Here is a 20830-nt window from a genome sequence, read left to right on the forward strand (position 1 = left end):
TATATGATGAGACAAGAAAGTTTTTCTTCTACGACCATATGATCAGACGCTGTTTAGAGGTGGCTGAACGACCCTCTCTGTGGTGTAAAATCCGGTAAAATCAGAAATTTGTTCTACAGATAGGGTCGTTCAGCCACCTCTAAACAGCGTCTGATCATATGGTCGTCGAAGAAAAGCTTTCTTGTCTCATCATGTAGAGCACCCTCAGAATAGTGCCAAAAATTTTTTTTCCTAGTTGAAACGCCCTATTGGATAGTATCATATTTTGATTCGCTTCATTACAGGCTTCCGTAAATTTGTAAAAATACCTAGAGGACATATTTTCATAGAAAATTTATTTATCTACACCTTTGTGAAACATCGTTTTCTCAGCGAGAAAAGTGAGAAAACGAGAAGAGCGCTTTTCAAGCTATTTTAGAAAAAAACACACAAAAAGGACTGAAAATCGTTTGACCAATGCAAACAACAAGCGGCGAGACATGATAATGACGTTTCTTTTCGCTGTGAGACATCAGAAATTGCTTCGCTTTTTTGTTACTTTTTGCTCTATACCTTTTGTTACTTTTTACCCCAAGTGGCCATTTTTAATAAAAGGATTTCTGGAGAAAAGAACTTTTGTGAAATTCTAAAAATAGATAGCGGATTAGTATTCAAAAAATCCAAATTATTTAGAAAATATTCACCAGTGCATCAATTTTGGAAAATAAGTACGTAATAATTGTTATCTTCTGCAAGGAAAATATTTCAAAAATAGGACTAAAAATTTCGATATTTTTTATTTTCTAAATTACTTGTTCGAATTCTAAGAAACTTGCGACTTTGAAGGTCTATGGAGGCTATCTATAGAAAAAAATTTGAGCCGCTATCTTTTTTACTTTGGAAGATATTGAATTTTTCGATTTGTGACTTTTTGCCCCAGTCTCTACACAATCCATATTTTTCTATTTATAGAAATTTTTATCTCCTGAAATATCTTTTATTTTTTGGAGATTCTCAAACAAACCTTCTCTTTTTTACTTCAGTCTATTCCCTTCCAGTGCACAACTACTACCCCAACACCTTCGTCCCCAACACTTACATCTATCCCCAGTACCGCTACTGGTATTAAGATGACAACCAAATCCCAGGAAAACACAAGAAAGACTGCATCAAATCAACACGCTAAAAATCAATTTTCTGTATAGCACAAGAAATAGAAATTTTCGCTATCTAAAAGTTGATGTTTTATTTCGACATTTCATCAGTTCTTTACAGAGATTCATCTTTTTGACAGCTCCTTTGTTGACTTTTGCATCTCAAAAGAGCTTAACACACTTCTTACTTACACGTTTTTTTTTAAATATATTTTTTTTTTTCATAGAAAGAGTAAGGTTAATGAAGAGTTATAGCAAAGTGATAAGGGATTATTAAATATAGAGGGCAATAAACAGTACGCAATTGAAATATTCTTTTTTTTCGGTGGAATAAATATACACTGAATACAACAGCGACACAATGTCTTTTTTCTCGTGGTATAATTACTATTTATAAAATATCAAGTCACACCTTTAATTAATTAGATTGTTTTTTTAGTCCTATATGCCTTTCCATCAATACTCTAATAAAGAGATTGGGTTTCCATTACACTTATTTACAATTTTCGTTTAAAAAACTAAACAAGGAATATTGCGTTAAAACTTTGAGATTCTTTCTCTGATTTTTACAATTTTATAAGTATTTTTCATTTTTTTTTTACAAAGTTAACCTTTGCTGGTAAAATTTTCTTTTGGCATTATTTGGTCTTGGAGTTTTTATTCATCATATAGCTATATAAAATAAATTATTAGTCTCTGTAAATTATGGTAAAAAGCATAACCGACATTTAATTAAATATTTAATGACATTGGATTTTTTTTTATCTTCATCGCATCCTCCGATTGGCTAAAACTTTGAAAGTTTTCAAGCTCCAGCCAATCATAGAACACAATTGAACTGAAATATTTCATGCAATTAAATAATTTAATGGCGTGTGAATAATGCTTAAGGACAGATTGCCAACTTAAGTTCTAAAGTGAATGATTTCATGGATGGAAATGAATTATGTCGCAAAATGTTGCTTTCGTTTTAAATGCTTCCTGAGTTGCATTTTCCTAGTGATAAAGTTGAAAGAATGGAAATTATTTAATACTTCTTTTTTTTTCATTTAAATACGTATTTTTGTTCTTTCCTTTTACTTGTGACACTCTCTAAAAGATTTATTCATAAGTAACCGTACAGGAAAGAGAGGATTAATCCAAGTATGAGTGATTTTTTTTAATGGAAAAATGTCAAATTAGAGGAAAGTGCCCATGCTTCGTACGATTTCAAGCTTCATAATGACAAAATTTTTCCTATGTTTCTGAATACTAAATACTGACTCCGCAATATATTTTCAAAACAGGACAATTTTCCCTAGTTTTTAAAATATCGGTGCGATTAATCATATTTATTGAGAAAGGAAAAATTTAGTCTTTACAAAGCTTGGGATCGTACGAAGAAGGGGCAATTTCCCCTATTTCGGTTTAACACAAAAGATTTGCAAAATTAAAGAAGGATAATAAAAACTGATAGATTGATCGATTTTAACATTGAGAGAAATCCGAAAAAATAACACTCCGGAAATGCTTATTTTTCCCTGCAGTATTGATCCAAAATCGGTGTAAATATTACTCTTTTTAGGTGAATTAGGGGTTAAAGTTACCCTTTTCATGTTAATTTTACCCTTAAAAAAGTGTAAAATTAACATTAAAAATGTTGATATATTTTTAGACCTAAAAAGTGTTGAAGTTTCTAGGAACAAAAGTTAATCGCACCCTCTTTTTTCTCTCAGTGAATGAATTTGCAGAAAGTATGTTTTTATTCTTTTAATAATCAGTTAAAAAAATTTTATTTTGAAAAATAATTATAAAAAAGTTCTTTAGATCAAATAAAGTTGAAATTTTAAATAAAAAAAAACATTGTAGAACCTTAAACAGCAGATTTCGTTCATTCTTCTTCTGTTTGCTAAAGATGGTAGTTTCAAAATTTGAGGTTATATTTGGCTTAACCTCGAAAATCCAAGTTGTAACGAAATTCCCGAAGTTACAAAGTCCAAAAGTAATTTTATCATCATTTGAAACCTCTTAAAGATATATGGATGGAATTATAAACAAAAACATTACTTTTCTTTTTCTTTGTTTGTTAGATCTCATCGTCTAACGATAGCGCTGTCTCTTTTGTGATGGTTTCGATAATAGAAGCTCCCCGTAGTTCTGTATTCATGAAAATGTCAAAATTTTGAACTTGGAGCCCCTGTATCCAGACAATCGCTTGACCTAGGTCGTATTTTATATATGTTCTGAAAAGGTCTTGACATCAGCTAGACCATACTAAAATTTCAGCACAATAATAGGATGAGATTTTTGTTTTGACAATTATTCAAAATGGCGGACAGAAAAGTCAAATCAAAATGGCAATCATACCATCTTGTAGATCTCGATCATTTTATCTTAAATTACCAAAAAATTGTATAATTTTTAGCCAAATACTTCTATAATAACGCTTTAGAAAGACCATTAAATGCATTAAATGCAATTTTATAACATAAATCATGCGTTTTTAGGAACATAATAGCGAAAAAAAAGTATTTTAATAAAAATAATGAACAAAATCTAAGTGGATTATTCTAGCCAGATAAATTTTGAATAGATTTGTGCAATTTACTACTCTGAAATCGATTGTGGTATTGCACCTTCAGATAACTTTTTCACGGAGCCGTTTTTTGACAAAATACCTATATTAGCATTTCATTGACTATTACTGAAACTACAAGGATCCTTTTGATGATCATTGTACCTTATTTGGTACATAACATATACCCCTATATACTTTGACATGGTAGGCCGGATCGGCGAACACTATCAATATGTGCTAGAATTAATTCAATTCAATTCAATTCAATTTATTAAAAACTATTAGGACAAACTGTCCTCTGTACAGAAAATGGCCCTACACATAAAGCTAGGACGAGGCGTTAATGGAGGCCACATGACTCAGGATAAGCCCCCTCTTTCGCTCTCTGGGCAGAGCATTCCAAAGAATAACACCCTCCACAAAAATGGAGTTGCGAAAATTACGACTCCCTGAACCAGGCACACGGAGACACGAAGACCTTGAAGATGATCCAGCCACCACAAGCTCAGCGAGGTACCGCGGCCTACCAGTTGAAAGAATTCTGGAGATGAAATCCACCACACGGGTATCGAGATAACCGGGCAGTGGAAGACCGAGTACGGAGTCAACATATCCGGAGATGTGATCATATTTGCGAAGTCCGAAGACATAACGCAAACATGAATTGAACGCCAGTCTCAGACGATCCTGGACCTCACAATGTGCTCTGAAGAACAGTTCACACCCATAGGTGAAAAATGGAACAATTAGCGCTCTAACTAAAAGCAATCTGGTTTCCCTTGGAGTAAGAGATTGATATCGTCGCAATGTACGCAGCGTAAGAAAAACCTTGCGACAAATCTCAGCTACGTGATCGGACCAAGTAAGTGTATCATTAAAGATAACACCGAGGTTTTTCACTCTGGAGGAGAGAGGAATTACTTCGTCCGAGAGGAAAAGTGGAAAAGGGGTAGGGTTTCTACCCCTCGAATGCACTAACAGTGCCTGAGACTTCTTAGCATTCAGCAGAAGACCATTATTGTGAGCCCAAAGAGAGATTCTCTCCAGATCATCATTCACCGCATCGAACACGTAGGACGAATTCGACGGATCCCCGGAACAATAAATTTGCAGATCATCTGCGTACAAATGATAAGCGCAATACCTAAGTACTTGCGGGAGATCATTTATGAAAAGCGAGAAGAGGATGGGTCCTAAAATAGTGCCCTGAGGAACACCATGAGTAAGGTCCAAAGGAGATGAGACCGATTCGCCAGCTCTTACAATCTGTGATCTGGAAGCAAGGTAGGATTTTAAAAGGCGGATAGAGACCGTAGAAAATCCAAAAAGACTCTGAAGTTTGTTGCAAAGCAACGAGTGCGAAATGCTGTCAAAAGCTTTAGAGAAGTCCAAAAGGACCAGAATGCTAAACATGGCTCCATCCAAAGCCAATGCAATGTCATGATTGACCCTAAGGAGAGCCGAGACAGTACTGTGATTCTTACGAAACCCAGACTGAAAATCACACAGGAGGTTATTACGTTCCAGGTGTGCAGTCATCTGGTCCAGAAGAATAATCTCGAGAGGCTTCGACAGCGCAGGCAGAATACTAATGGGTCTAAAATCAGAGGCAGAAGCGGGGGCAGGCACCTTAGGGATAGGAACCACCACAGCTTTCTTCCAGGTAAGTGGGAAGGAAGAAGATGTGATAGCAAAGTTGAAGAGGTCTGTGAGACACGGAAGCAGGACTGGTAAAAGTAAACGGATGAAGTCAAGAGAGAGAATTAACACTGAGAGAAATCCGAAAAAGTTAAAATAGCATTCCGGAAATGTTAATTTTGCCCTGTAGTATTGATCCGATAATGGTGTAAATATTACTCTTTTTATGTGTATTATGGGTTAAAGGTACCCTTCTTTCATGTTTATTTTACCCTTAAAAGGTAAAAAATTAACATTAAAAAATGTTGATATATTTTTACACCCAAAAAGTGTTAAAGTTATGACGGAAAAAAGTTAATCGCAGTCTCTTTTTTTTCTCAGTGAATGAAAGTCTCACGAACAGCAGAGTGTAAAGTCACCCGCAACGACGGTTAGGGGAAAGTCGTCTGCCTTTAAATGCAGCAACCTTCAAATGTTGCGATTTTTTCGTTGTTCTCAAAAGCATAAATTATATTCTATTAACTATTAGGTAGATATCCATCATCCTCACAAATCATCAAAAAATGGAGAGCCTAGCTCCTATTTCCTAGATGCTAGATCAAAAAAAAATGAAAATGAGCTCTAAACTGTAATTTTGATGTTCCACAAATCATGTGATTTTTCATAGTAAAAATCATTTTACAAATAAATCTTCCATTGTGACACATAGAAGGTTAATCAGGCTTAATATTTCTGTTAATACATTTTGGTTCAGATGACACAATTTTTGTGGGTGGCAAAAATTTGAAAATATCACCCTGCAGCAGCCTTTAAATGCTAATGTCGTGTGCCTTTAAATCCTATCTTTCCATACATCAAAACATGTGAAATCGAACTCCTACTTTTCTCTATCGAACGTCATACAAATACTTATAAGCTGCTTTCTTGCTCCGGCCGGGATGTTTCAAGTTGACAATTTTCAACTTCAATGGCTTTTTCTTCCAAATTTTCATGTGCAAAACAGTGCTTCAGAAAAATGTGAAGAAAAGTTATTGTTTAATGTCTTTTGACTGCAGTGATGATTTTAGTGAGTGCGTTAGGCTTCAATCTAATCATAGCCCATTTAGTTTTATTGATTCAATATTCTCAGTGAAAAAAAAAACATTTAAAGGCAGCTGCCTCGCGTTTGAAGGCAGACTATGCCAGCTGCCTTCATACAAATCGACATCACTTTTTTAATTTCCTCAGAAGGAAAAACTGAGGACTTGCAAGTGCTAAATGAGGTAATCATATACGCCGAATGAACAAGAGAATTTTTTGGTGTAATAGAAAATAAAATCCATTTTGTGGATTCTTCAGAAAAAAATCTTAAATTTGGAACTCCATTTTTCGTTTGAAGGCAGACGACTTTCCCCTACATATTTTTTTCATATAAAATCTTTCTTTTATTATTTGTATTTATGGACCGATTTTGTTCAGATTTTTTGTTGCTTTTTTGTACAATCTTATTTTGCAAAGTCTACCGAATTTGTTTTTCAGCGCTTTTCTAGTATTTTTGAGAAAGTGACTAGTTTTTTTTTTTGAAGAATAGGGTAACATGGGGTAATCTGAAATCTTGTCTAATTTGGAACTTTGAGATTTCCTAACAGTTTTAGATGGAAAAAGGAAAAAACAACGAAGAAGTATACTTTCGAATGTAAAGTCTTGTACACTCAGTCCCGGGATTATGCACATTTTTGGGACCGAAAAAAATGCGCGAAATGGCATTATGGATCGAGAAAATTTGCATACTCGCAGGGGTTTTCTTTCGAATAATTCGGCTGTAGAATGGATTTCGCGCGGAGTAAAAGTAGGCAAAACAAAAAAGATTCAACTGTTTAATAGAAATGCATTAACAGTACTTTTTAGCAAGATTTCTTCAAAAAATGATTGGAATATTTAAAAATTTTACCTTAATAAAATTAATTAAGGTTTTATTCTGCAAAAGAAGCACAATGTTTTCAAATTTCCTGCGTCGAAACATAGTTCTACATTCAGGCGTATTTCAAAAATGATTTCATAAATTAACTCCTAATGGTAGGCAAACTTGCATGATTGCATGTGCATAATTCCGTTAGGTGCATAATCCCGAAGTACATAATGCCGGGACTGAGTGTACTTCTTCGTGGTTTTCTTTTCCTCTTTGACTATTTGAAACACTGAGAAAATCCCAAAATTCCATAATAAACACGATACCGAATTACCACATCTTACCTCATTACTCTCTGAGAAATTAATAATGAGAGAAACCCTCCAACTTCATTGCTTTTAAAACTTGTCAAATGCAAATGCCTAAATATTCCGTGAATATTTATGTTCTTTACGAGTTTTTGGCAATATTTTTGACCTTTTCTCGAAGGTAATTATTTGTTCCAGAAAATGATTATTTATGTTTTTGATAATTGAAATGTCAGGCAGTATTTTTAGAATTCTTTGCAGATGACATTTAGGCGATTTTTTAGCCACGCCCCTTTTTTCGTAAATAAAACCATTTTTAGCACAATTATTTATCTTCTGTAAAATTTTAAAATTAATTAAATAAGAAAAAAATCACTCAGTTTTTTAAAAAAAAAAGGATCACTCCTCTCTTCCATCGATTTTTCACTAATCCTAACGGAGTGTTTTGTTCTCATAATCCGCCCTAATTTGCTCCAGCGATTGATAGAGAAAATGGAAGCTTGGTCGATCTGATGGTTTTTTACTCCAGCACTTCCTCATAAGATTGTACACTGCAAGTGGAGTATTTTCCGGACAGGCCAGCATATTGCCCTCCTTGACGTACTTCACCACTTCCTCATGGGTCATCCCATAGTAGGGCTGCAGAGCAAATGAGAAAATCTCCCACAGACAAACCCCAAAGGCCCAGACATCCGATTCAATGGTGTATTTGTTGTACAGAATACTCTCCAAGGGCATCCAGCGAATGGGTATTGCATCATTTTCGCTGCCCTTGTAGTAATCCTGCAGGTAAATCTTGTGCGAGAGGCCAAAGTCGGCTATTTTGACAATCATATGATCATCTATTAGGCAATTTCTTGTGGCCAAATCCCGATGAACAAATTTCCTCTCGGACAAATACACCATTCCAGCAGCAATTTGTTGAGCTGTACTCAATAAATCCCCCAAACTCAGTTCTGTCCTAGCTGTCTCCATGCGCGTCTGGAGGACATAGGGAGAGCACGAACGGAGGAATTCATTGAGATCCCCGCGTGCCATGAACTCAAACAGGAGGCACATTGGACGCCCCAGAGCACAAACTCCCAGCAATTTGACAATATTTGGATGATCAAATTCTGCCAGGAGGCATGCTTCCCTCTCAAAGTCCACCTGAAGATCCTGACTAGCGTCATCTTTTAGCATCTTCACAGCTACCAACGTAAACTCTTCCCCAGCAATCAAGCCCGGTGCCTTTGCCTGAAATACCCTCCCAAAAGCTCCCTGACCCAAATCCTTAATATAAATTATATTATTTCTCGGATACTCCAGCTTCTCCAGGATCGGATTTAGCTGTGCGCTCGTTTGATGATATGCCGAATTACTTGGCAATTTGTTGAGATCAATATTCTGGGAATCATGCGTAGCTGCCTGATTGTAGCCACTTTGGCCAGCTGCCTGGCGATTGTGCTTATGCTTTACAATGCGATACGCAAGCAGCACTAGCAGATGCAGGATTACAATGCCCACAAAGCCAATGCCGGACAGCAGAAAAATCATGGAAGGTGTAAAGAAAGTCTCCATGGAGATCTGAGATGAGTCCACTTTGGTGAAGTCATCCGTTGAATTGGCTAGAGAAAGCAAGCGATCATATTTTTTTATCTCCGCGAAAAAAATCTCTTTGCATTTTGCAAAAGAAAAGCGAAAAGAGCAGTGTTTAATTTTACAAAAAAAAAAAATAAATAAACGTTTTTGGTTAGCAAAAAAAAATTCAATTCAAGAACAGAACCACCTCACTTAAACCTGAAATACCAATAATTATTATTTTCTAATTTTACAAATTGAATTTCTAACCAAAACGTCATAGACAAAAAAATTCCGAGAAATGTAAAATAGAAAAGATAAAATTATAAAAAGAAAAAAAAAGTGTGAGTAATATTTCTGCTGAGGAAAGCTTCAGAGCTTTGCAAAGCATAAGAAAGTTTTATCACAAATACATTGAAGTATTGCAAGCTTCATTGCACATAAGGCACATTGTAGCTATGATTTCGCACTTCCGCGATTTTAGTGGCATTTCTTTTACAAAGTACAAACTTTTGAAGATAAAACCGTATTCTGATAGTTCACAAAACTCTCTAATTCTGTAATAAACGAAAAGTGATCAAGATGCCACTCAAATTGCAGAAGTGCAATTTTTTTAGAATACTTGAAAAAAAAGTATAATTTTACAAAAATTGTAACTGCAATTAATTTTATTTTTTAATTTTTCATTCGTCTGGAGGCCAAACAATAGGAGCTAGTGACTGCCCATGACCGCTGACCCCCCCCCTAAAGTGATATCTCCAGACTTTTTTTCTGTACCCATAATATCCTTCTGATCCTCTAAAACTGATTTTGAAAGGGCTTTAATGATTTCTTTAATTTAGGGATCTATTTTGGAACTAGTTCAGGTAGACAATTCGTCCATAGATAGACATTTATACCAGAAAATTCGCCATTTTGACTTTTTCAAATTCAAAGGTAAGTTACTTTAAAGCAATTTCCAAACCGGTTGCTTCAATTCCAACCGATAATGAATTAATAAATTACCGGTATTGAGACAAATTTGCCTAAAAAAGTGGCTCGGCGTAATGAAATATTTATAACAGATTCCACCCCCAAATTTTTACACTTAAGTCCTATACTTCGGGAGGGCTACGCATACGCGTTAGCATGACAAGTAAGCCAATACTTTTGGGTACAATAGACCGAATAGTCTCAGGGCCCGGCCTGCTTTTGAAACCGCCTCAACATAAGTAATAAGCCAATACTTATGAACATGATAGGGAATTAGCGGAGCCTTTAATTACCCCTTTATAATCCAGGTAATTTTTACCTGTAATTACCATTCATAGTTCATGGTGAATGGCCTATTTTGTTAATAAGGAAGCTTTTAGGGCTCCTAGGGTTACACTAGCCGTGCCAAAGGATCCATCCGGTTGCTGTTAGGCCTACAAGCCAAATGGTTGTATATGAATACATGGAACCCCCAGAAAACTTACTATTATTTGATCGAAGGGCAACTAATATGACATGACCATCATTTTTCAATCCTTCCTCCAAAACCATATTTTTGGGATTTCTTGAAAACACGTCGCGATATTGGATTGCTCAAACTACGAGGAGACAGAGAGAGAGTCGATATAATCCCTCGATTTTTTCACTTTCTAAAATTTCCGCCTTTCACCTTCTAAGGACGACTTTTCCAAATGGGTCCCGATCATCCCGAAAGCCAAAATTCAGAAATGGATAAAATACTGAAAGCCAAAACGAGAAAGCCAAAATCTCGAAATCCAAAATCCCGAAAGCTAAAATCCAGAAAGGGGTAAAATCCCGAATGCCAAAACGTGAAAGCCAAAATCCCGAACATCAAAATCTCGTAAGCCAAAATTCCGATAGGGTTAAAATGCCGAAAAAAAATCCAGAAGGGAATACAATCCTGAAAGCCAAAACGCGAAAGCCAAAATCCCGAACGTAAAAATTCCGAAAGCCAAAATCCCGAAAGAGCTAAAATCTTGAAAGCCAAAATCCAGAAAGGGATAAAATTCTGAAAGCCAAAATCCCGAAAGAGCTAAAATCTCGCAAGCCAAGATCCCGAACGTCAAAATCCCGAAAGCCAAAATCCCGAAAGAGCTAAAATCCTGAAAGCCAAAATCCAGAAAGGGATAAAATCCTGAAAGCCAAAACGCGAAAGCCAAAATCCCGAAAGCCAAAATGCAGAAAGGGATAAAATCCCGAAAACCAAAATCCAGAAAGGGATAAAATCGTGAAAGTCAAAACGCGAAAGGCAAGATTTCGAACGTTAAAATCCCGAAAGCCAAAATCACGAAGAGGTAAAATCCCGAAAGCCAAAATCCAGAAAGGAATAAAATCCTGAAAGCCAAAATGCGAAAGCCAAAATCCCGAACGTCAAAATCTTGAAAGTCAAAATTCCAATAGGGTTAAAATTCCGAAAGCGATAAAATTCCAAAAGGGTTAAAATCCTGAAAGACCTAAAATCTCGAAAGGACTAAGATCACGAACGTGAAAAACCTGAAAGCCAAAATTTCGAACGACAGAATCAAAAAAAAAAACAAAATCCCGAATGGGTCAAAATCCCGAAAATTTTAAATCTCGAAAGCGAAAATCCGGAACGCTAAAATCTTGACCTACAAAAATGCGAAAGGGCCAAAATACCGAATTCTTCGAAAGTTTCCACGATTGCACCCGTGCTTGCTGAAGGTAAATGCTTGCTGAAGATTTTTTTACGAAATTATTCTACATACTATCCTTCGTATAATTTCGTTCAGGATTTTGATCATTCGGGATTTTGGCTTTTAAGATTTTGGGGTTCGGAATTTTGGCGTTTGGGAAATTGGTTGGCACCGTTTTCAACTTCACATTACAGAGGATTTCTGAGAAATGACATCACGCTGGTTGTCCGTTACCACGCTTAGAGGCCAAACGGTTAGAGATAAAGACATGAAATCTTCAGGGGACTCCCCATAAATCGGCTTCGGCATCATTAATATGCACCACATTTCCCTCCACGTCTTCACTTCTCCTTCAAAACCCTGGTTTTTATTATAACAATTTTCCGAATTTTAAAATTTATCTAGAGACCGTATTTCTCAACCCATTGGAAACATATTTGAATTCATTGAAAAAGTCTTGGTATATCTGATAAATCTGAACCAATTCCAATCGATTATAAACCGATAACCAATTTTTATCTGAAAATCAATTGTATTATATTCCGAAAATATTTTAAATGATAATTTTAAGTGATTTATAAATCGGTTATATTTAATCGGAAAATTTGATACTTGAAAAATCGTTGTAAATTTCTTAAGTAAATAGATACTAAATTACATAAGTTAATCCAAGTCAATTCAAGTGTTAAAAAAAGCTACAAAAGCATTAAAATTGTTTAAAAAAAAATTAGGGTATACTCACGGCAAAGAGGAACGTCGCAGTAGGACCATCTGGTGGATGGATCACTAGTGTAACACCAGGGATACGGTTCACTTCCTCCGGCATTGCGACAGAAATTCTCTGCATTTCTCACCTCAGGAAACACATTTGGTGGCTGAATGTGAGTATGAGGCGATTGAGAGTCCCAATGTTGACACGGAATTCCCGCTTGAGTCACATTCACAGTGCCCAAGTAGTACCGACCATTTCTCATGCGACAATCATCTGCAAACAGTCACAAGTTCCACAAAGTTCAACATATTTTCTTCTCAATTGCAAACAGATGGACAATTTTCTTCTCCCCGAAGAGAGAAAGAGTTTGTGCAGTATGAACTTTTCATTTTCAAACGATGAATTTCCAGGAGAAATTTTCCCATTAACATTTCCACTTGAAGAGTGCAACAACTTTTCGGCCTCCCAAGCGCGGCAATTTTCCCAAAAGCGCTGACTTGGAAGTAATTCAAGTGAGGCAAAATTAATTGAATTTTTGCCACCCTCAGCAATAAATCTCTTGTGCATTCCCCAGAATTTTTTATTTGACCAAAAAGAAAATGATGCCAAAATGAAATCAAAAGAGTAACAATTTATGTGGGTCAATTTAAACCATTTAAACAAATTGTCCAGATGCAAATTGTCGAAAAAAAATGCTTGGTGTTCTTTTTTGCTTTTCAGGAAAATTAAATGTTCAGAAAAACCATGTGGAAATAATTAACATTTTCTCCCTAAAACTAGAATATAAATTTGGATGTTGTCCAGGGAAATTTTAGCAAATAGTCATTGGTAAGATATTGCTGTGCAGAACAATGCAAGGAATTTCAGAGATTGTCGATGCAGAAAATTCCATTGCTGCTGAATTTATGTTCTCTGGACTAATTTATGTGAATAATTGGCCATTCAATGATAAATCTGTCTCAATAATTTATTCCCGAATATCCCGAATACGTTATTTTATCCCATTCAGAACTAAAGGGACAGATAATCCTAACCGGCTTATGTAGGTGAGATTCTTAACGTGAGCTAACTCGGAGTGCATGCAAATTCGATTTGATGCTGAAGTAGGGAGACGCCATTCAGTTATCTTGAATCAAATTCGTGAAATTATACAAGTTTTGTATTTAAACCAAAATGTCAAGGATTTGGATGAACTGACAGAAAAGTGTTATATGGGTGAAATGTAGACCAGAATGTTCTCTATAATTTTGCCGTAGAACTTGAACTCATCGATTACTCAGAAGCCAAGATAAGCGAGGTTTTTTGTTTCTTAACTCGTTTTTTCATCCAGAGTGCCCCAAGTGTTCATTTGTTGAACTTCAACTAAATCAAAGAATTGTTGTATTTTGCGGGACTTTCCATTTAAACCCCTATTTTAAGTGTCTTGGTGGAGTAGAGGCAGTCAAATTGGCATCTGAGTGATTTCAAAGCGTTATTATTGGAAAAATCAATTTTTTCACACTTAAACGGCAAAATCGGAGTGATAGCGTAGTCTGAGCGGAAAATGATGTATGGACGAAATGTAGAGACAAATGTGCTCTACAATTATGTTGAAGTAATCATCAAAATCGGTTCAGCGACAGTCGAGATAATTGAGGTTATGTGATATTGAAATTGGTTTTTCGACTGTGGCGCCCCTGGTGTTGGTCCCACGAAGTTCAAACATTCTAGAAAGTTGTAGCATTTGGTGAGATCTTTCGTTTAAGCCCTCATTCATCAAAATCGGTCACATAGAACCGGAGATATGATTTTTTGAATTTCGTGAACTTTGACCCCTCATATCTCCGGTTCTGTTTTAACCACAGCGCGCATACGCACCATTTTGGAAACGTCCTAGACTGGACTACAACATACTAAAATTTCATTAACTTGCACAATGCTGTTTTTGAGAAAAGTGACTTTGAATTGCGATGAATTTTGACGCTATCACAGCGCCACCTGTGGTGACTTTTTGAACTTCCATCTGAAAGTGCTCATCGAGACGAAACCAAAAAGGTAAAATTTAGGTCGCTATGTTAATTAGAACCGGAGATAGAGGCCGGTCAATGTTTGAACTTTGACCCCTTATAGCTCGGGTCAGGGGTTATGGATCGACTTAAGGTTTTTTTTTGTTTGATAGGTATAATCAACGGCTACAACATACTAAATTTTCAGCCCGATGCACAATGGAATTTTTGAGTTATTTAACTTTTAAGATTTAAAAATTTTCTTTTTAAAAAAAGCGCCCCTAGCGGTGGTTTTATGAACTTGCGATGTTAGAAGGGGAAGTGGCATTTCACGAGAGCTTTCCAAAAAGCCCTCACTTTTTAAATTCTGACAATTAGAACCGGAGCTATGGCCATTTTAAGAAATTTTTTTTGGACCCTTATAGCTCGGGTCAGGGGGGTCGGGGGACCTTAAGTTTGGTATTGATGGAAAGCTCTAAGGCCCAGCTATAACATACTAAAATTTGAGTCCGCTGAATGCCATAGGGGCGGAGCTATTGAGAAAACAAAAAAAGGGGGGTCTTCAAAATGGCGGAAGGAGGGGTGGGGGGTCAATGCACCAAGTTGCAATTTTCACCCGATATATAACCTTTGCCGAAAACCGCAAGTCGATATCTTTTTTAGTTTAGGAGCTATTAAGCTGCAAAGAGCGGCCGGCCGGCCGGCCGGCCGGCCGGGAACGTAAATTAGCCACATATATATTCGTGATCAGGAAGTGCTGAAACACATTTTGGCCAAATTTGAGGTCGATCGGACGACATGAAATTTTGTTAGGATTATAGTAGGTGAGATTGTTAAGAATCTCACCTAATACAAAACTTTGGAATAACAGTTGTGGAAATAATTGCATTGCCACTAAAAACTTTTATTTGTGTTTTCAATTTGTTTTTATTTCTGAATTGACATGAAATTTTTATTGTCTAAAATCTAAATGTTTTTTTTTAATCTTCCTGAAATTTGAAGTTCATAGTTTACAAGAACAGCTAGATAAAATTGGATATCTATTACTGTCTATTTAATTCAGCATTTACTTGCTAAAAAATATAAAATTAACCATAGATTCTAAACCATTCACCCTATACAACATACCATTTTCTTTTAATCCGAGACACTCTCCCGAGACACACGACGAAAAAATTTCCTACGTTACAGCTCAAATAGACTCAGATTGATCCCCTTTTAAATTAAAATTTGACAGTAAAGATTTATGCCAAACTGTCATGCATTGAGGGCATAGGATCATCGATTACAAGTCCTTTACATAGATTTCCTTTACTGCCAAATTTTATAGGCTAAATATTCTAGAAGATCAGCCTCAGACTATTTAGGTCCTGAAACTCAGGACTTTGAATTCTGATTGATTTTAGCAATTTATCTGAGTTTCTATACTGTGTTATCACACTTACACATTAAAATTTTAATATGATTCACATTAATTGCCGCTGGTGAGAGTCTAAATGTGTAATTTATGTGTTTGAATCATTTTTTATTCAAAATTTGATCTATTTGTTGATAAAAAGGTAGAATTGGCCCGCAAAATTTGATATAAATTGATTTATAGCATTAATGCGAAAAATTAATGCGATTTTCTCTTTAATTTTTTAATGTGAAAAATATTTATGCTTTAGGTAAATTTAAACTTATTTTTGCAGGCTAAGTCCACTTCTTTATCAATAAATAGAAAAACCCCAAATATTAAGTGACTCAAAGACACAAATAACATATTTGGACGCTCACAAGCGACAATTAATGTGAATCACATTAAAATTTTAATGTGCAAGTGTGATAACGCCGTTAGAATCTCTGCTTTTGTGATCACAGATGAAATCCGACCTCGTCAGTCAACATCCATGACTATTTGCCCAAATTTTGGATCTACTCTACATGTTTGGAAAATCAATTTTCATGGACGTCCCGTTCTGTTCGTCGTATAAGCACTTCTGGATACAGAACAGAGATATCGACAAGCGGTTTTCGGCAAAGGTTAAATGTCGATGGGTGGCTAGAAGTTGGTGATGTTAGACACACCTCCCCACCTCCCCCTCCCTTCCGCTATTTTGGAAAACCCGAAATTTTGTTTTCTCAGTGACTTGAGCCCATATCGACGCTTCCATTCCATACTATGCTATGTCAGAATTTTCAAGAGAGACATTTGAAGTTGGCAATTTCCTATGCTGCCTGTGTAATTTTTTTTCGGAAAAATTGAATATATCGTTACCGGACGTCGGATGACCACCAAATTTTTACCAGTTGTAGATCTCTGTCCCGGGAACAACATATCTCTCGGAGTAATAAAAGGCTAAGTCAACTTAACATAGTATGGAATGGGGCCGTCGATATATGGTATCCATCGATCTCAAATTTTAGTATGTTATAGCTCGGCCTAAAAGCTTTCGATTAAAAAAATTGGGTCCCCCGACCCCCCTGACACCAGCTACAAGGGGTCAAAAATTGAAATTTCAAATAACCATAATCTCCAGTTCTAATTATCAGAATTTGAAGAAATTTGGTGTTTTGAAAAGCTCTCGTAGATTGCTACAACTACAACCCTTCTGACACTCCAATTTTATTAATCAATTAATCGAAGGCTCGATTAATTGAAAAATCTATTGTAACTGACGTCAAGACCTTTCCAACGTTTTGTCGCACTCTTCCTTCGATGTTCCCTGACCTGAGCTATAATATAATCAAAAATGTCTTGACCTGACTGCATTTTAGGTGTTTATGAAGCGATTTCGATAAAATTTTAGCATATTTTGTACCTAAGATAGAGACATTTCTAATGCCCTAGACACACTTACCATTTAAGCCGAGAGACGGCTTAGTGGAAAATGTTGGAAATGTAGTTTGATTATTGTTTCTAATATAATTACACTAAGCCGTCTCTGGGTTGATCCTCAGGTTTATCAAGGCCCTAACGCTTGGTCCCATCCGTCTTTATTCCAAGCCACTGTACCCCGACCCTTAGTATATCCAAATGGATCGGACACTATCTTTAATGTTTATTAACTGATATCAAAAAAAACTTTTTTCTTCTTTTATTAGCCTTCTGAATTCAGACTATTTAAAATAGAAAATGATCAGTGATAAGCCCAAAGCTTATGGTAGCTGAGATTCGTTACAAGTGATTTTAAAGTGCTTGCAAATCGGGGTCTTTGCAACTTAGAAATACTTCGATTCGATTCTGAGTTGAATTTTGGGGGTAATGGCTCCAGTACACCTTTCATATCAGGAAAATTTCATGAAGTCGAAATTCGAAACCCTTTCTTTCTCACATGTTTTGCATATGACTGTCTCATTCTTTCGCATACTAAATTCGATTGAGCTAAATTTAATTTGGAGTGATGTTTAAGAGACACTGAGAAAAAAACGAGGGTGCGATTAACTTTTTTTCCTCATAACTTTAACACTTTTTAGGTGTAAAAATATATTAACATTTTTAAATGTTAATTTTACACCTTTTTAAGGGTAAAATTGACATGAAAAAGGGTCACTTTAACCCTCAATACACCTAAAAAGGGTAATATTTACACAGATATCGGATCAATACTGCAGGGTAAAATTAACATTTCCGGAATGTTATTTTAACTTTTTCGGATTTCTCTCAGTGAGAAGAAGAAGAGTACGAGAGAATGAGATAGGCTTATGCAAAACATGTGAGAAAGAAAGGGATCCGAAATTCGACTTCATGAAATTTTCTTGATCTAAAAGGTGTGCCCGAGCCTTAAAAAATCGCGTCGAGCTAATTTCATCTACTTTTGTGTATTGGTTCCTGTTCCTACTGGTTTTACAACACCGCGATGACAGTGAAAAACAGTCGAGATAGGTAACCAATACAAAAGAAAAGTCGATAATGCTGGAGCACATGGGAACAAATCTGTATTAAAAAAATATTCAGGAGAAAGGTTTGCGCCATGCCCTTTTTATTTTTCATTAAAATAGCACTATAATGCCACATTAAAATTTAACCATGTTTGAGAAAATATTTGCGGACAAATATTTTTCTATAGGCTTAGTTCAAGATGACTGCCTCTACCGGTCATTTTTTGTAAAATGCGTCATTCTGTTTAATTCTCTTCCGAGTGATTGCCGTATTTATGCGGCTGCTATTCGTAATTTCTATCTTCAGGCTGTATCCTAGAAGGAATTAATTTTTTTCTTAAACATTCTTAATTTTGAATTCTTGTCATTCTCTATTTTTATGTTCCTTTTCTTCTGTTTTTATTTTTTTTATTTTCAGAATTGTAAAAGGAATGACGCTATTTTTGTGATTAAATAAAGTAATAATAATAATAATTAAAAATCACTATCAAATTAGGATTTTTTAACTGGACTGTAATAAATTTGATAAAACAATCGTGAAAGGCGATTTTAAAAACTTATTGCAATTTCTAAACCAAAAAACTAAACTGAAACATCTCTATTTATAATTCTAAAAATAAGTGTGTTTATATATTTTATGCCGAGTGTACTCTTAAAACTTTGGTTTGGAGCAGCTGTGAGCTAAGCTGAGTAAACAAGGGATGTTGATAAATCGCAGTAGGCTTGTTTTAAAAAAAAATCTTTGAAAAATGACAAAACATCAAGGATTTCTCAAGTGATTGGAATTAAAGAACTTTCTTCCTGGAAACTCAGAAAATGATGCAATTAGCTAAGTAAAATACTCACAGGTGATTTCATTGATGTTCATCTCTGTGAGGCCGACATAGGAGCAGGTGAGTGGTTTGGAATCTTTGTCGTACCTAGGCAGTTCTTCACAAACCGGCAGCCTGAAATGCCCTCGAGACTTGAAATAGTGCTTCTTCAGCTTCTTCTCCTCAATTAGCACCCAGTCATTGTAGCAGAACTGCAAATGCGTTGCCACGCAATCCTCATAGCACAGGGGCAACTTTATAGTGGACCCATCTTCCACAACGCATTGTGGAAAGGCGTAGGCGCAGAGGAGTTTCTGGAAGAGTTCAGACGCATTCAGGATATTGCTCTTTAGGCTAATTCAATAGGCATTACCTCAGCAGCTGACCGACAGGTCGTTGGAAGTTCGGAGATCATCTCCTCCCACAATCCTGTGGTGATTTTCTCATTTTCCCATCCTCCAGTGGGATCCTCCCGGCTGTACCATACTTGTCTGCTGCCTATGAAGGATTTGCACACCTTGCCATTGTAAGGAGCACAGTAGCCCTCTTCGTAATCCTCCTCAGCCACTGTGGGCAGCTCCCTAATTCCCAGGAGGACCACAATAACACAAAACTTTGCACTGTTTATCATTTCTTTGAGCTCACGACAAAAAATCGATTGGCAAACAATGCTCCAGAACCGCTCCTTTTTTCCGCACAACGCCCCGATTTTCTGCCCGGATATCCACGCCACACGACTCCTCAACTACTCCGTGCCACCTTCCGGCATCGCGAGCTGGTGCAGAGTGCGAGAATTGGCCAAAACTCCCGAGTATTTTGGCTGTGCAGAAATTACGCGACTGTCACTGACATTTGGCGGCTGGCGAGGAAAAAGCCAATGTGAATTCGCGGATTGCTCGATTATGGTCCACTACAAGGGAAAGTTATTCTTTCCTTTTATGATGAGGTGTACACGTACACGAATAATCTGTCAATCTACAAACGCTACAAAGGCCAGGGTAGAATTAAATTTAATTAGCTATTGAATAGGTAAATGGATAAAAATATTTAAAACAAATATTTTTTTGTTTTTTTTTTTAAAATAATATACATATTTTTTATCTCTAATTTTTTTTACCAATCAATATGGAGATTTAAATATTTTAAATCCTCGTTAGAGAATATAGACAAAAAATCGTCATGACTAAAAAAACTGGAAAAAACTAAACCGTAAAGTCCTTGACACACATAGGACTTAGTTCAGTGACTGCTTAGTGGAAAATGATTGAAATGTGGTTTAACCATTAATTTGAATGTAAATACGCTGAGCCGTCTCTCGGCTAATCCTCAGGTTTGTCAAGGCCCTAATAGTAACTCATTATAATGAATAATTACAACATTACACATTAGTAGTTTTCACTGTAAAACAATTTTAATAATTTTTGTATTTTTCAATAAATTTCTTCAGTAAACTACAAATAGAAAATATGCTTGAGTAAATTGGTGCCTCTGTTATCAACGTTACTTTTTTAATGTGAACAGAAGAATCGGAAGAGTATTAAAAAAAATCCACATTGAAAAGATTCCTCGATCAACTTCAAGAATTCATTTTTGGGTATTTTAAGTATTTTCCTTAATTTTACTTATAACGATTTTCAATAATAATTGACACCTAAAGTAAATATTTCAACACATTTTTTTCTTTTTATAACTCCTAATTTATTGCAATCTGTATAAGATACATTCAGC

The 20830-nt window shown here is 35.9% G+C and overlaps 1 protein-coding gene across 3 annotated transcripts; it reads right to left on the bottom strand.

Annotated features, from left to right (window-relative positions):
* Positions 1-1199: 1199 nt before the first annotated feature.
* On the bottom strand, positions 1200-19968 carry LOC129804320 (tyrosine-protein kinase transmembrane receptor Ror2). Of its 3 annotated transcripts, none has more exons than XM_055851508.1 (5): positions 19476-19968; positions 19137-19416; positions 12475-12717; positions 7962-9131; positions 1200-2129 (listed from the first exon to the last, which is right to left on the bottom strand). In XM_055851508.1, exons 1-5 carry the CDS (start codon positions 19731-19733, stop codon positions 2104-2106), a joined length of 1977 nt encoding a protein of 658 aa, XP_055707483.1. In that variant the 5' UTR covers positions 19734-19968; the 3' UTR covers positions 1200-2103. The 3 variants fall into 3 exon arrangements, with proteins under 3 accessions (XP_055707483.1, XP_055707481.1, XP_055707484.1); XM_055851506.1 differs by having other exon boundaries at positions 1200-2225; XM_055851509.1 differs by having other exon boundaries at positions 1426-1805.
* Positions 19969-20830: the final 862 nt, after the last annotated feature.

This window comes from Phlebotomus papatasi, chromosome 2 (assembly GCF_024763615.1).
Source record: "Phlebotomus papatasi isolate M1 chromosome 2, Ppap_2.1, whole genome shotgun sequence".
NCBI classification, from domain to species: Eukaryota; Metazoa; Arthropoda; class Insecta; order Diptera; family Psychodidae; genus Phlebotomus; species Phlebotomus papatasi.